The sequence below is a fragment of the Panthera pardus genome, unplaced genomic scaffold (genome assembly GCF_024362965.1).
Source record: "Panthera pardus isolate Hobbes unplaced genomic scaffold, ASM2436296v1 HiC_scaffold_22, whole genome shotgun sequence".
NCBI classification, from domain to species: Eukaryota; Metazoa; Chordata; class Mammalia; order Carnivora; family Felidae; genus Panthera; species Panthera pardus.
In genome coordinates this window covers 11045429-11061901 of record NW_026526788.1, presented here as the reverse complement: position 1 = coordinate 11061901, position 16473 = coordinate 11045429, and the positions used below count along the sequence as shown (strand labels likewise).

Here is a 16473-nt window from a genome sequence, read left to right as displayed (position 1 = left end):
GAAGCTCTCTCTCCTCCCTCTTCCCTCTCCCAAGAACCGAAATATATTTCCGTTAATTGATAGAAACAACATTCAACTTCATCACTTGACTGGTGTGGTATTTGGCGCCCTCTAGTGGTAGGAAACGCTTCCGTCTTACGTAATGTCTCCCGATCTTGAGCCATCTCGACAGGCTTGCTCAGGCAAACATCCCTTGCGTGAAGCTGAAAATGTAACAGTTAATTTGTAACAATTAATTTTGGTACCAGAGGACTTTTGAGGCTGATGAGAAGCCCTGACGAGCTATCATTCAGGATTCTTTTGGTTGCAAGAATCTGGCTTAAGCAAACACTGAGAATGTACCGAGTTTGGTAACTGGGTGGTGCAAGGTTCCGGATCGGGACCAAATCAATCCAGGATTCAGCGACACTACCAGTCTCTGCCTCTCAGCGTGGTTTCTGCTCAGCAGGAGCTGACTGTTCCTTCAGCCCTGGCGGGTCCACAAGCTCTCTTAACAGCCACATCTGTTCTGCATTTCACGTCTTCCCACTTCAAATCCAGTGGAAAAGAGAAAGTGTGTCCTACTGTTTCCAGCAAAGGTCACAAGGTTTATGACCTTCGACACAAGGTTTATCTGGTAGAGTGCCTGAATTTCTATTATTGAGATTGTTATTTTCCCTTGAAGGCTTGGAGGCCCTTAGGAACGTGTTGTTAAAAACAAAAATAACTTGTAGAAACGTCCAAACTGTTTTCCTTAGGACGCCAACGTATTCATGAGGTGTTCACTCCATACGTGGTCTTGAAAGGATCCCATAAAGAAGACACACAAGCGTGGGCCACAGTGTATATCATACCCCCTGTAGACAGTCACAATGCATATTAGCCTATGAAAGGGTCCGAGAAGTCTCGGATTAAAAGACCTGTTTACATTTTTTAAATCTAGAACATTCTAAAATCGTTTGGCCCCTCACGAAACACCCCTCTCCCCCACAAAACACCTATTACCATCTCACGGAACCTGAGGGTAATTGGGGGAGTGCGGGACAGCAGGAGCAGGGCCCAGGAGCAAAAATATCTAAGCTAATTCTTGGCTCTGCTATTGATTAACCAACTTTGCCAATGTTGCTTAACCATTTTTGGCTACAGTTCTTTATGTGTCAAGTTAGCTTAATAATCACCCACCTTGCTGGCCTAAAATAGTAAGTACCACGTCAGTAGGAACCATTTGTGAAAGTTGCTGGCTCATCAGTCACACTCAGGAGATGTTGATGTTGTCATGGCCTCTATCTCCTTCCTCTTGCCTCATTCCTTCCTTCTTCTTATGTTTTTTTTTTTTTTATTATTTCAATGAACTTTTTTTTAAAGAATGGTTTTAGATGTATAGAAAAGTTGCAAAGATAATACGCACAGTCCCCGTGTGATACCCCCCACGCCGATTTACTTCTTTTGTGTCTGTTCTGTGGGGGAACAGTGACACTTGAAGGGGGCTGGCCAGCCAGTCTTCACAGGGCTCGCTGACAACCTTCTGGAAGGTGAGGCAGAATCAAACCAACACCTACAAGTCAGGGCCTTAAGTGCAGGGTGAACCACAAAGTGAGCGAAGGCATCCAGGAGGGCCACCTGCCCCAGGCTTTGGGGGCCTGAATAGTCTTCCAGAAGAAAATGTCTACAAAGACGAAGCCGGCCAAGGGGAAGGAAGCAGAAAGGGGGGCGGGGGCGGGGGAGACTGAGGCTCAGAACTCCATGAAGGGTGGGAAGAAATTCTGAGTACTTCACTCGAGCCCCGCCTGGGAACCGCTTTCAGATTCACACTCCCAATGTCATACAAACTTCCCTTCTGTAAAATTCTTGCAAAATACTCTCTGACCAGACAGATCAATTTCTCCAAAACAGTAAAGACTTTGAACTGTGTTAACGCCATCACTAAAGAACTGCAATTTTAAAGAGAGAGAGAGAGAGAGAGAGAGAGAGAGAGAATTGGCCAGGAAATGATGAGTAACAAGGAGGGGAAGTCCTCCTGAACACGAAATGCTGCTGGAGCTGCGTGATGTGTCCTAACCGGTTAGCTTTGTCCTCTCCTTGAGCGATAAAGGCGAATCCCCAGGGCACAACATCTGAACCCTTTGCGGGACAGCTGTCACCGGGTACCGCAGTCAGGGGCTCTCGGGAGCCTCGATCGCAGCCACCGCCCGCGAGCGGAGGGAGGCCGGGTCTTCGTCGGACCGTTCCCAGCCACCGGCCGAGGCTCCGGGTCGCAGCAGGACGGCCAGCCGGCCCCCCGGGGCCCTCACCTGAAACCCCGCCCGCCGGCCGCTCGCGGAAACGCCTCCGCGCTGGGAATGCCCGTCTGTGCACCCGAGCCTGACCCCTCCCTGCGCCCCGCGCGGCGCCTCCCCCCGTCTCCCCCTGCCCCGGGCGCTCCCCGGCCGGGCTTCCCCCTGCGCCCCGGCCCCGGGACGGTCTCGGGGAGCCGCGGCGGGGCGCGCGCAGGTGCTGGGAGACTTCCGGGGCGCGGGGAGCGCGGTCGGGGCGGGCCGGGCGGGGAGCTCCTTCGCGGGCTGGCGGGGCCCGGGGAGGGGCCAGGCGGCGGTCACTCCTCCCGGACCCGGGGGCGGCGGCGCTGGCGCTCGAGGAGGCTCTGGCGGACCGGCGGGGCGCTCCGCAGCCATGAAGGGGCCCTGGGCCGTCCGTTGGCTGGTGAGTCCGCGGCCCTGGGGCGCACGGCGGGGGAGGCGCGTTGCGGGGTGGGGTGGGGGGGCTCTCCGGGATCTGAGAGCCGCCCCCTCCCCGGGGATGGGGGACGAGGTGGGGCGGGGGGGGGGGGGGTGTTCGGGATCGGTGCTGCGCGTCCGGCTCCGGGGCGGGGGGCTGTGCGCACCGGGCCCGGGGACCGACCCCGCGCGCTCCGCGGCCGCTCCGGGATTTGGGGCAGAAAGCGGCCTCCGGGCGGTGGGGGACGTCGGGCTGGGGTTTCCCGAGCCGTTTCTTGGCTCGGGAAAGTGATTTTGGGGCTGAATGCGCCTCTGGAGGCTTGTGACTTTCTTATCAGGGGACAGAAAAAGAAACTGGTTTTATTTCCCTTCCGGGAATCCCTCTCCTTAAGACTGTAAGTCACCGTCTCAGGTTTGTGTTCTCTTTCGTCTCGTTTCTTTTTGTCCTTCCTTTTCTTCTCGAAACCTGGCTGCGCTGGCGCTCCTGCCGCTTCTGTCTCCCCCCCCCCCCCCCCCACCTGGGGCGGGAGGTGGGACCTGATCCCAGCGCGCCCGCACCCGGGCGCCCGACCTTGGCCTCGAATCCCGGGCAGCAGGGAGAGTCCCCAAGCTCAGAAGCGCCAGCCTGGTGGCCCGTCGAAGGGACTTGGATCATTTGAGCTCCATGGGAGTCCACGGATTCTCGTTCTATCGGGACCCACCCAAGCTCCCAGCGCCGTGATGGGGCCGCTTATAAATGCCACCCCGGTCCAAGCTCACCGCGGGTGCGGGCCGCGGAAGATGCCTTCAGCTCCATTTCACAGATGGCGAAATGGAGGCCAGAAAGCTCACGTGAATGCACCCGAGATCGCACAGCGGGTGTAAGGGGCAGAGCTGGGCCTTGATTTAGACCTAGGTCCAAAGTCCAGGTAACTTGTTGCTGGGGCCTGGTTTCCAGACCATGCCAAAAGTTGAAAGGGAAGGGGCAGGGATGTCTGGAACCATCTTATGATGGGGGGTGGGGGGAGGGAGAAACCAACAACAACTCACTGGGCCTTTCGGAAGTAATGCACAATATTTGGCTTCCTTTAGGAGCTCTCTTAGAGAAGATGTAAGATTCAAAATTGATTTGTACAAATCAGACTACACTCTCTTCTTCCTATCCTTAACCACTGCTTTATCGCAGGGCCGGTTGCTTTTGCAAAATCTCTCCCCGTTCTTGGGACAGCAGCACTAGTGAGTGTAGCAAAATTATCCAAACCCAGAAGGGCTTCGTTTTTTAACTTGTATACTGTTGCATCTTTGCCAGAAGTTTTTGCTTTTCTGAAAGAATGCACACACAAATAATGTGTGTGTATACCTATTATGATGATATCTGTATAGTTACATATAATATATGGCCTAGCAGATTAAGAAGTTTCAGGTTTATTCAATAAAATTTGTAAGTGCAGACGAATAAAGAAGAAAAATATCTGGCACAACCCCATCACATAGGCAATCGCCGTCTATATTTTGTGGTGTGCATTCTGTTTCGCCCCTCCAACGTGGCTCTTAAATTTAATTACACAGAATCTTGCCTCGTGCCCACTGCTCGCCCAAGAGCATACCTGTATTCTTCAAGATGTTTCCACGCTGTCTGTCGTGTCACCTCCTGTGTTTCCAGCAAATGCTGCCTTTTGTGCCTTTGCAGGTAGCAGTGCTGACTTACTAGTAACAAGAATGAGAAAATGGCGGGAGGAGTGGAACCCAGAAGCAGATGTTTAACCTTGGCAATGGGCTTGCCTCATGTATTCTTCCCCTCGGTTTTTTCCAGTCTTCTAGTCTCTGTTGCTGCCCGTGGTCCACAGATACGCCCACCTCTTACCTCCGCACGTCTCTCTCTCCCTTCTTGGAGCCTTCTCTCCTCCAGCTTCTCCTGCTGCTTGTGTGGCACCTACAAGAAATAAGTTTGAAATCCCCAGACAATTCACGAGTGTCTAAAGGAGACAGAAAAAGTGTCAGACCTAATGTAGAAATGTGTCTGAGAAAGAGCTGTGGGGACGTCTTGCTTGTTTCCTTCCTTTCTTCTTTTCTTTTCTTTTCTATTCTATTCTTTTTTTTTTTTTCTTTTTCTTTTTTCTTTTTTTTTAGCACATGGCTCTGGTAGGTTTTATCTTGTACTGTTGAGGTCTGTGGTCAGGCAGGGACTAGATACACAGTTTTTTCTACATTTCTTAGAGCAGTTGTCTTAAAATTATGGTCAAGAGAAAGGAGAGGGCATTTGAAAAGAAACCAGTGTATTTATAAGCAATCATATGGAAGATTTTTGGTGGAAGAATTAAGAACGATTGCTTGATTTATAATTTAGTCATTTTCCTTTAAACCAACCTAAGAAACATGAAATGAGTTGTAGTGTGTGTTTTTTTTTTAATTTTTAAATTTTATTATTTTTTTATTTTAGAGAGAGACAGTATGTGAGCAGGGGAGAGGGGTAAAGGGAGAGGCAGGGAGAGAGAGAGAGAGAGAGAGAGGGAATCCCAAGCAGTCTCCACACTGTCAGCACAGAGCCCCATGAGGGACTCCATCCCACAACCTTAGGATCATGACCTCAGCCAAAATTAAGAGTCAGCTGCTCAACCTGCTGAGCCACCTAGGCGTCCCCTTTTGGTATATTTAATGTAATTTACTTTAGTTCATTATTTTATCATTTTTAACTTTTTAATGTTTATTTACTTTGAGAGAGAGAGAGAGAAAGAGCGTGACCAGGGGAGGGGTAGAGAGCGAGAAATCCCAAGCAGGCTCCCCACTGCCAGCGTAGAGCCCACTGTAGGGCTCGATCTCACCAACTGTGAGATCATGACCTGAGCCAAAATCAAGAGTCAGACGCTTAATGCACTGAACCGCCCAGGCATCCCTATTTTATTTTTTTGACACAATGTGTTTTTTAATGGGTTTTACTTCTCTCACAATGGACTTAAAAATTTTTAGAATGAAACGAAATTACGAAATGTAATTTAAAACAATAACCACGGGGATGTAAAAACACAGACTTCTAAAGGATGGCAAGATGGGGCAGCAGAAATGAAATTGCTACACGGAGCCCATCAGGGCCCCAGTCTTAGCTCCAGTTAGATCAACAAGTGTCCCCTCCTCCCTCTCTGACACACAGTTACCACCCCTAGTGGCAAATTAGAGTTTAAAACTTTAGAAAACTAAATTTCAGTTCTTGCCCTAAGTTTAGAGGGGGAAAGGTAAAAAGAGTCAGAAGGAAAGAGGACCCAGGATTTGGACGTAAGTCTCTTTGGGACACTAGACAAGTAATTTATTTCTAAATAGCTCTTAGGATAGAACTGTCAGGATTTTGAAAAAATCTCTCGGAAGGCTAGCGAAGCCAGATGACTCCAGTTTCAACTAGCAGTTAGAGAAAATAAACAACACTGAAGGGATGTCTAAAAACCTGAATAAGGAAATCCCCCAGTTGAAAACCCCTAGTGAATGAAGTGCCTTTTGGCAAATTATCTTGGTCCCAAAAGTCCCTCGTGAGCACATGTTTTTAATAGGTACTAAAGACCGTTGCCTTAGGATGAAAAATCATAAAAGGGCGTGTTTAAAAAGTGGACCCATAAGATGCAAAGCAAGGCGAAACCAAATTTAGGACAGTGAATCTCTTTCTTCCTTTTAAGTCAGTATAGAGAGAGAAATTGACTATGATGTGAAACAAAAAATAATTCTTGAGAAAATAAAGCCACATATTTTTTTTAATTTTTTTTTCTTTAACATTTATTTATTTTTGAGACAGAGAGCATGAACAGGGGAGGGGCAGAGAGAGAGGGAGACACAGAATCTGAAACAGGCTCCAGGCTCTGAGCTGTCAGCACAGAACCCGACGCGGGGCTCGAACTCACGGACCGCGAGATCATGACCTGAGCCGAAGTCAGACGCTTAACCGACCGAGCCACCCAGGCGCCCCATTTTTTCACCACCAAATACAAGCAGTTTTTATTTTATTTATGGCCTCTTGGTTTCATCTACACTTGCACATAATTACGTTTCCTCAGTGGTGTTTATAGTCTGCTTTCTGTCCCTTCTTGGGTACACAGTTTTTATCTTTTAATTTGTATTGGATGTGTTTACAGAGAGGGCATTTATTCAGTGCACTTGGATTTCTATAATGCTCATCACTTACTGTTTTATTTATTACCTTGTAATAATCTCTTATTATAAAGAAAACATTTCTAATTGTACTGGGATCAATCTCTATATGTCTTATCACCAAAAAAATTATTTGTAAACCACTGTCAGGACCTTAGTGTATTTAGTACTATATTCCTTTTGCTGTCTGTGTGTATCTTTTCCCAAATGTGGGGAAATGGCATTTAACTACCTCAAAAGTCCTTTTCACTTCCGGAAGGCCCTTGCTTTGAAAAAGAAAAACAAAGTGCCTTTAGCTTCCTAACACCAGCTAAGTGTCTTCAGCTCAGTCCTGAACAGGAACAAAACGCAATGCACTTGCGCCCTTTTCTTGCCTTTGAAGTGAGATGGAAACCGTAAAGCTCTAATTAGGAAGAAACTGATCGTGGTAGCATCGGTAACCCCACCTTCCCCCGAAGGCATGCGCTCCTTCTTGCCTTTGATCTGTTCCCTCCTTGTTCTGGAATGAACTTCTGTGCAACTGCGATCTTTGCACCACCGCAGCCGTCTGTGGGCATTTAGCAACAGCCGTCTATGTCGGACAACTGGCCCGAGTTCCACCAGGTGTGAGGATGATAGTGCATTTAGCATGGACTTGGGCATTTGGAGCAGGATCAGCCTTATAAATGAGCAAATCCGACTACAGGTCAATGGGCAGACATGCTGAGCCCAGCAAGGCAAGCGCGCCCCCTGTAGGTTTTGTTCAACGGTGAGCTGGGATAAACTTGCGACGTTGGAATAAACTTGGCCATGGAGTCATTAATGACAGGCTGTCCCCTGGTCAAGTCGTGCAAGATTCCGGATGTATTCGCCTCTGTGCTCTGGGAGGCTGTGAAAATACAAGGTGTGGGAAACATGGATGCTTTTGATTTCTGAGGGCAGAGATCTTGGAAGAGAGAGACAGAGAGAGAGAGACAGACAGAGAGAGAGAATATGTACTTGCCCCGTGCTGATGATCAAGCTTTGGTTTTTTTGCCATCCTCGCAAGGAATCCTTGATCATAGTAGACTGTTTTTTCATATGGATGTCTTAATAGATTTAGGCCTGATTGCAAAAATTGGGCTGACACTGTCCCAGACTGGTTTTTTGTTGTTTTTCCTTTTTTGTCCACATGGGATTGACACACACTGTATATATATATATGTGTGTGTGTGTGTGTGTGTGTGTGTGTGTATGTATATACATATACATATGTATGTATACACATATACATATGTGTGTGTATATGTTATTTTTTTTTTTAAATTTTTAACGTTTATTTATTTTTGAGACAGAGAGAGACAGAGCATGAACAGGGGAGGGGAAGAGAGAGAGGGAGACACAGAATCTGAAATAGGCTCCAGGCTCTGAGCTGTCAGCACAGAGCCTGATGCGGGGCTTGAACTCACGGACCGCAAGATCGTGACCTGAGCCGAAGTCGGACGCTTAACAGACTGAGCCACCCAGGCGCCCCTATATATGTTATATATATATATGTTTGTTAGTGTGTATTTTTTTTTGACACAGAGAGAGGGTGCATGGGAGGGGCAGAGAGAGAGAGAGAGAGGAAGGCAGAATCTTAAGAAGGCTCCACACTCAGCATGGAGCCTGTTTCAGGGTTCGATCCCCCGACGCTGGGATCATAACCTGAGCCGAAATCAAGAGTGAGAGGTTTAACTGATTGAGCCACCCAGGCGTCCCTGTAGGAACGTATTTTTAATATTAGTTGCTACCTCAATGGTGGAGGATTTGGGTTTCTCTTGAAAAGTGGGAGACCTAGGCCCACATGCCCTACTCCCCTCCCCATTGCCTGTTAGGTACTCCTGTGCTCCCTCTTTGGCCCCCTGGGCATTTAAGGACTCCAGGCTCTTGTTTAGAATTTTGTAGCCCTCCCATTATGTGTTTCCTCCATCAAAGGTGACTTCCCTTCCTTCGGGCCTATTTTTGGAAGGGTGTGTTTCTCTGGGAGAAGTCAACTTCTCGTTTGCAAGGGCAGAACACAGGCTGTTGGTCTGTAAAGCTCTCAACTTGTCACTTGTAAATGTCAAGGCTGGCTCCCCTCAGATCTTCCTCTAGGAGGACAGCCATGGTGAACATCCACGGGACTGAGAACTTGCTGAAGGTGGCCATAGGGAGGGCCTCATCCTCAGAGACTCTGATTTATTATTATTATTATTATTATTATTATTATTATTATTTTAACGCATCACTACATGATTCTGATCTCCATCACAGTTTTGAAAACTGTTTTTCTAACTCTAGTCAACATCTAATCCCAGGTAGAATTTTCTAGATTCCCTCACTGTATTTTGTTCATTGCTTGATCACTCAGAGATCTTGCCAGTCCCTTACCGCCCCCCCCCCCCCCGCCCCCCAACTGCCTCAACTCTTTCTCTCTCTCTTGGTCTTTTCAGAAGCTGGCCTTAAGAAAGAAAAGAGATTACACCTTTTGAAAGAGTAAGAAGGAGTGGAATCTTCACTTATCTCTTTCATGCAGAAAAATTTATTTTATTTCTCTGCATCTCCATGTTTCAGTAATGTACCTCTTACAAAAGGACATGACTGTTGCCTGATTTTTTGTTTACCCGAATACATTAGAAATGCCTTTCATCATTGGAAATGGTGGACTGGCCATGGTGGACTGGCCATGGCCTAAGACGTCTTTCTCCTCCTTTGTTTTAAGTAACTAAACATCAAAAAAAGCAAGCAAGGAAACAGAATCATTTCTTGCTCCATTTATGTCCTCAGCAGCAGGGGACAGGGCGAAGCACTGAAAAAGGTCACACTCTTTCGATGCACCTGTTACTCATTCTTGCCATTCGAAGGGCAGCCATTTTTCACCACCTCACAAACATTATTTTCCCGTTTGCTTTCAACTTCACTAAGAGTAAAAAAATGTTTAAAAAAGGGTTTTTTTTGCCACTTCCATTTCAAATCCTATTTCCTCTCTCAAGGGCAGTTGATTTCTCTGGAGTAAGCCAAAGGGTAGTCCCAGCGTCTTCCAGCAGCTTGCTTAATTCAGTCACTGAGACGTCACTCTCTCTGAAACTACCGTGTTAGACCTTGAGTGTTGGCAAGTCCGGGGAGTGTGTGGACAGCTTGCCACACTGCGGTGTGGTGCATGGTGCGGGGCCCTGATCAACTTCCGGGTCTGGCCATCCCCACCTCAGTTCTTGTATTGAGGGACCTGGTGGGCTGTGAAGGGTGATCCATCACTGATGCTGGGGACTAATGAATGTCCAGTTACTCTCTCAGTGTCTCGTCACCTGCTACAAGGAATAGACTCTCATGCAGCCCTGTTTCTGAGTCTCAAAAGGAGCCAGTGCAAAGATTCTAGTGGGGGGGGGGGAGACTTGGGGTTCCTATTTGTGCATTGCAGACCCCCACCCCTGCAAGAGACCACAGACCCAGTGAGCATCGTGCCAGTGCTCAGAAACTCAGCACCCACATCGGAGGAAAGGAGACGTAAACCCAACTTCTTCCCAAGTTGCAGACCAGGATGTGGAGTTTCGCCTCTTGTGCCAGCCAGAACCCCAACCAGGAAGAAAACTTCCTGCCTCAGTTTTCTCAGACTTGGGACTGACTCTGGTTCTCAGAGAGTTCCTGCCAGACCCCCTCTTTCCACCCTCAATATGCATTTCCTTTGCAGATTCTTTGTTTCTTGTCAACAAGCGTCTGAAAACACACTGAGTTGTTTGTGTGCCTAAGTGGAGTAGAAGTAGTTAGGAAACCATTTTACAAACCTAAAACAGAGCCCAGGGTTAGGTCAGGAGTGCTGGGTTTTCCCTTGGCCCTTCCCAGTCGTAGATTATTGAACAAGTCATTTCGTGTGCTCTGGGCACTATAAAATACGACAGCAGGGGGCGCCTGGGGGCTCGGTCAGTTAAGCGTCCAACTCTTGGTTTCCACTCAGGTCATGATTTCACAGTTTGTAGGATCCAACCCCACGTCGGACTCCACGCTGACAGCATGCAGCCTGCTTGGGATTCTCTCTTCCTTTCTCTCTGCCCTCCCCTGACTCCCTCTCTCAATAAATAGAGAAACATAAAATAATAAAATAAAATAAAATAAAATAATAAAATAAAATAAAGTAAAGTAAAATAAAATAAAATAAAATCATAAAGTAAAATAAAATAAAGTAAAATAAAATAAAATAGTAAAGTAAAATAAAATAAAGTAAAATAAAATAAAATAAAATAAAATATAAATAAAAGACAGTGAGAATTCCTCACTGTTTGTTCTAATTACCACGAGGAGATACATATTGTTGAACTTTGTACTGGGCCAGGCAAATGTCACGCCGGAGCGGGGAAAACAGCCTTCTGAGGGACCGGAGCCCCCACTTCACATTTTCGTGGATAATTCAGGAGAGAGAGAAACAAATATTCTGATTTGCAGAAAATACTAAAATCCAGGGGCGCCCGGGTGGCTCAGTCGGTTAAACGTCCAACTTCAGCTCAGGTCACGATCTCGAGTTTGGTGGGTTCAAGCCCCACATTGGGCTCAGGTCCTGGAGCCTGCTTTGGATTCTGTGTCCTCCTCTCTCTCTGCCCCTTCCCGACTCACACACTGTCTCTCTCTCTCTCTCTCTCTCTCTCTCTCTCTCTCTCTCTCTCACACACACACACACACACACACACAAATAAACATTAAAAAAAAATTGTTTAATGTTAAAATCCTGTAGATAAGGAACGACTCAACGGAGTTCTATCTTGCAGCTGAACAGGTGTTTGTGGCCACTCTCTGCTCTGACATTCCAGGGGTCCATGAGGTCGCTGTGTCTACGGTTATGGTGGCCATAGAATCCCACTATGGCTTGCTAGTCAGAGTGCTAATGACTTGTGTGGCTCGGGAGACGTGATCCTTACTTATTTTAACAGCTAGTTGCTAGTGATGATTTCGCTGAGGACCTCAGGCTCTTCCCTACTTTGGCAGGTCTGAGTGCCACCTGCCCAGAAAGCCACCTGTTGGCTCTTCCCCACATTTCCATCCACTCACTGCGCAAACATCTTATTTGGTGGCCTTCCCGGACCACGCTTTCTAAAACAGCACCGCCCCGCCCCTCCAAGTCTCCACACCCCCTAAGCTTTCTTTATTGCTTTACATAGCACTTACCCCTCCCTGGCATAGTGTGTATTTCTCTGTGTGTATTCACGTCATATCCTTGCATGGGATGCTGCATTGTATGTCTCAACGTGACTGGACCACAGAGCTCAGATGTCTGCTCAAATGTTATTCTGGGTGTTTTTATGACAGTGTATTTTTGGTGTGTTGTTTGTTTTTTGTTGTTGCCACTTTTTAACAAGATTAGCATTTAAAGTGGTAGACTTTGGGGTGCCCGGGTGGCTCACTCAGTTAAGCATCTGACTCAGCTCAGGTCATGAGGTCATGATCTCATGGTCTGTGAGCTTGAGCCCTGTGTTGGGCCTGTGCTGACAGCTCAGAGCCTGGAGCCTGCTTCGGATTCTGTGTCTCCCTCTCTCTCTGCTCCCCCCGCCCCTGCTCATGCTCTGTCTCTCTTTCTCTCTCTCTCAAAATAAATGAACATTAACAGAATTAAAAAAAAAACAAAGTGGTAAACTTTGAGTAAAGGAGATTTTCCTCCCCCATGTGGGTGGGCCTCATCCAATCAGTTGAAGGCCTTAACAACACAGAGACTGCAGACCTTGAGGAAGAAGAAATTCTGCCTCCAGACTTGAACTGGAGTCAGCTCTTCCTGACTTCCCATCAGATTTTGGACTTGCCAAGCCTCTCTCTCTCTCTCTCCCACACACAAACACACACACACCCTCTCTCTCTCTTTGAGTCCTATTTCTCTGGAGAACCCTGACTAACACAGCTCACTTACATATAATCTGTATGAGAATAGAGTCTTTACGTGTTCACGGCTCTGTTCCAGGCACCTGTCTGGCACATAGTAGGTACCCAACAAAGTATTTGCTCAGTTAATTAATGGATTAATGGGTTAGAGAATATTCCCAGCAGAATACACAACTGAAGTTCTCTGACTTTCTCATCTTTAGGATGATGGAGATGTAAAACTATTTTTCTTTTTCATTGTTTCCTGTTTGGTTATCATCTGACTTAGTTTCTTCACATTTCAGACCTTTAATTTAACCCATTTTCGGGCCTTTTCAGCTTTTATGCAAACATTTTTTTTTTTTTTTTTTTTTTTTTTGAGCATTCAGATCATTTAGTTCTTTGTGGGTTTCCTGCCTTGTCACAGTCCAAATGCCTCAGTTCCTGCCCGGACAGTTTGGGTTAAATCTTTGCATACTGCAAACTTGAGTTAATGCAACCATCAAAAAGGAAATACAAGCTGTATGGAGCACGGGGCACTGCCTACATCACATTTTGTACCCGTCACTGCCTGCCCTTCAGATCAGCTTTCTTTTTCTTATTTAACGTAAGTCTCTGAGGCTCACTTGAGCTCAACTCTGTGAAGCAGATGTGATCAGACATGAAATGAAGTTGGGCCTGATGTCTGTGCTCGTGGCCAGTGATAGTCGTGTCTTCCCATGCTCTACCCCGGGTTTTGCATGTCTCAATGTCTTGATGGATTTGGCACAGTGGATTTTGATTTCCAACGAAAAATTTCAAAACTGGGGCGTCTGGGCGGCTCAGTCGGTTGAGCGTCTGACTCTTGGTTTGGGCCCAGGTCATGATCTCACAGTTTCATGAGTTCGAGCCCCACGTTGGGCTCTGTGCTAGCAGCATGGAGCCTGCTTGGGATTCTCTCTCTCCCTGTCTCTGTCTCTCTCTGCCCCTCCGCTGCTCGTGCGCTGTCTCTTTTTCTCAAAATAGATAAATAAACTTAAAAAAGAAAAAAAAAAACTGTGAAACAAAAACAACGTGAGTTAGAAAGTACATTGGTTTTAGACAGCTGTAGAAAGTCGACTAGATGCACGGTTCTCCAGAAATCGCATTCGTATCACAATCCGTGAGTGTAAGATGTGAGCACTTATCTCCTAAACCAAGAATGACTCGTGGACCCGCTCGTAACACTGTCTCAGCAATTAGAATACCAAAGAGGATGGGGGCCCCTGGGCCTAGGAGACCCCCACGCACACAGGATTGGGTATCAGCTCTCAGCACTTTTCACTTGTCAATTTGGGCTGGCTCAGTCCCCATCAGTCTCTTCTGAGTTTAACTATGTACCATTTTCTTCAGTTTCTGGTGGGAAACCTGAGTTGAAAGAGGAGAGCAAGTGTTACTCGCCGTGACCTCTGTCTTCATAGCCGTGGAGGTGCCTGACGACGGGAAAGAATTTGGGGTGCTTACATCCAGTCTTGTGTTATCTGTTGCAAACAACACTCCCTGGTAACTTCCGGCAGTGGGGAGATTTTTACACTGGCTCGAGACTGTACGTGCTGGCGATGCCTGGAATGTTAGATGGCTAGTATGTTTAATCCCTGACCGTCATATAGAACAGCCAGACGGTTTTGGAATAAGGATCCTAAAAATTTGGAAAATTTTCATTGGAAAGCCCTTCCCATCTCAGCAGTTAAGACTTTGCTATGCTTACCGTCACATTATTTTTCCCAGGACGCCCAATTCAGTTACTATGCATTAGCTTTTGATTCTCTGATCTAGAAGAGGGACGGATATTAACCGGATGACAGGATAACCCACAGATAAAGTAAGAAGTGGGGAACAGTCACCCGGAAAAGAGAGTTGGATGCTGATAAAGATCTTTAGTGCAAAGTTGCACATTTTGGCTTAGAAAAAGCTCATAGATTCAAAAGTCTTTTAAAAAACTGAGAGGCATCCATCCCGGGGCGCCTGGGTGGCTCAGTCGGTTAAGCGTCAACTCTTGATTTCGGCTCAGGTCACAGTCTCAGAGTTCGTTGAGTTCAAGCCCTGCGTCAGGCTCAGCGCTGACAGTGTGGAGACTGCTTGGGATTCTCTCTCCCTCTCTCTTTGCCCTCCCCTGCTCACTCTCTGTCTCTCACAGAATAAATAAACTTAAAAAAAATTAAAAAGGAAGAGGCATGCCAATATAAAGTGTAAAACATCCCCAAATTATTAATGCACCACAAACAACCTGCCTGCAAATGTGTTTTTGGACACTTAATACTCATTGTCTATTACAATCAATGTTACTTTGTATTCTTGTAACCTGGCGTATAATAGGTGCTCAAGGAACGTCTGTGGGATTGAAGAGGCAGTGAAGGCAGCATATTTAGGCATTATTCCTCTGATCTGGGTACCAGTTCAAGTGGTTCTTTACGCAGAAGTATTCATATAGAAAGCATATGTATAGGCTATAGCCTGTAGTAAGCGCCCCTGTCTCTTGGGTGTAGGGAAAGAACGCCACTGTGAAAGGCATTTGGAGACTCAGACAAGTCCTACCTTTTGCTGGCGAGAGACCCCGGTCAAGTGAGATATTTTCTTGATATTTTGGTGTCATTCGCCCTCTTGGAAGAAGACCGAATTTTAGAAATGCATTTTTAAGCACATCCATCCCAGGAGGAAAAGAGGGCCATCTCATCTCCTGTAAGGTCCCGTGGTATCCTGTGACCTGAAGGGGACACAGGCTTTGGTGACATAGGGGGAGGGGCTAGAAGGGAAGACGTAGGAACTTGTGTGCAGGGGCTTATACGTGAAGAACACTTAGTTCTCTTTACTCAGAAGGTGCTGGTATTATTACTATGCCATAGAGTAGAAAAAAATAATATGTGCCATGAAAACGGTGAAAAATGACCTTAAAAAAAGTCTTCGGAATTAAGAGTTTAAATTTTTTGGATGCTTAGCGATAGAATTTACATATTCCACCTAAAAGAAGGAATTGTTTATATTTATGGTTAGAGACACCAAAAATACTTAGGCAGTCAGAGAAAGGAACCAACCAGAGATTATGTCCAAATGCTTCCGTACGTTTTGGGGGGCTCATTTTTCCAAGGAATTCTGGTGTGTAACTGACTAAGATAAATTTGACACCGATATCACTTAAACCGATGGACTTTTATCTCCAGAAGAAGGGAACTGAAAATAGATTAAAGACTGGTTCTCCACTAAAAGAAGTTCATTTTTTTTTTTTTTTTTTCTGAACAAAGGTGAAGAAAATCCCATCGGATTCATTGTATGGTTGGACAACCAGATAAGACTTCATCAAAACTGTTTGTTCTGTGGTTAGGTATAAAAAGAGAAGACATAGAACTTGTTATAAACTAAATGCCAGGTTTGGGAGAAGCTATCACTTCTTATCCTCCTAATAACTCTGCAAGACACAAAGTGCTGTCGTCACCTACGAGTCAGGAAATTGAGGGTCAGGGTGGTTTTATAAATTGCCTGAAGCCACACTGTTGGTAGAAAAGCCGGGATGCACACCGCAATCAGTCATTTTGAAATTTACTGGTTTTCCTACGTCACGACGTTGTCCCTCACTAGAGCTGTGTGACGATAACAATAATGGTAATTAAGAAAACAGTAATAATACAGTTTACTGGGCACCTCTTTATTATGTGCCAGAAATCGCCTGAAGAGTTTTAAGGGCGTATTCCGTTTAATTATCACAACAAACTCATGAAAAGGACATCATTTCCACTCATTTCCACTCTATAGATAACGCAATGGAGACTGGGAGCATTTGAGGGACTTTACCCACAGTGATGGGGCCGGTAACTGGGGGGCCAGGGTTCACTTGAGCCCAGAA

The 16473-nt window shown here is 46.4% G+C and overlaps 1 protein-coding gene across 2 annotated transcripts in view; it reads left to right on the top strand.

Annotated features, from left to right (window-relative positions):
* Positions 1-1950: 1950 nt before the first annotated feature.
* The window catches only part of FAS (Fas cell surface death receptor), a 28471-nt gene continuing 13948 nt past the window's right edge, over positions 1951-16473 (top strand). Inside the window, exon 1 of one of the 2 annotated variants that reach the window (XM_053910234.1) lies at positions 1951-2676. In XM_053910234.1, coding sequence (XP_053766209.1) covers positions 2647-2676 — 30 coding nt within the window. In that variant the 5' untranslated portion in view covers positions 1951-2646. The remainder of the gene's footprint in view (positions 2677-16473) is intronic. The other variant, XM_053910235.1, reaches the window with a different exon arrangement.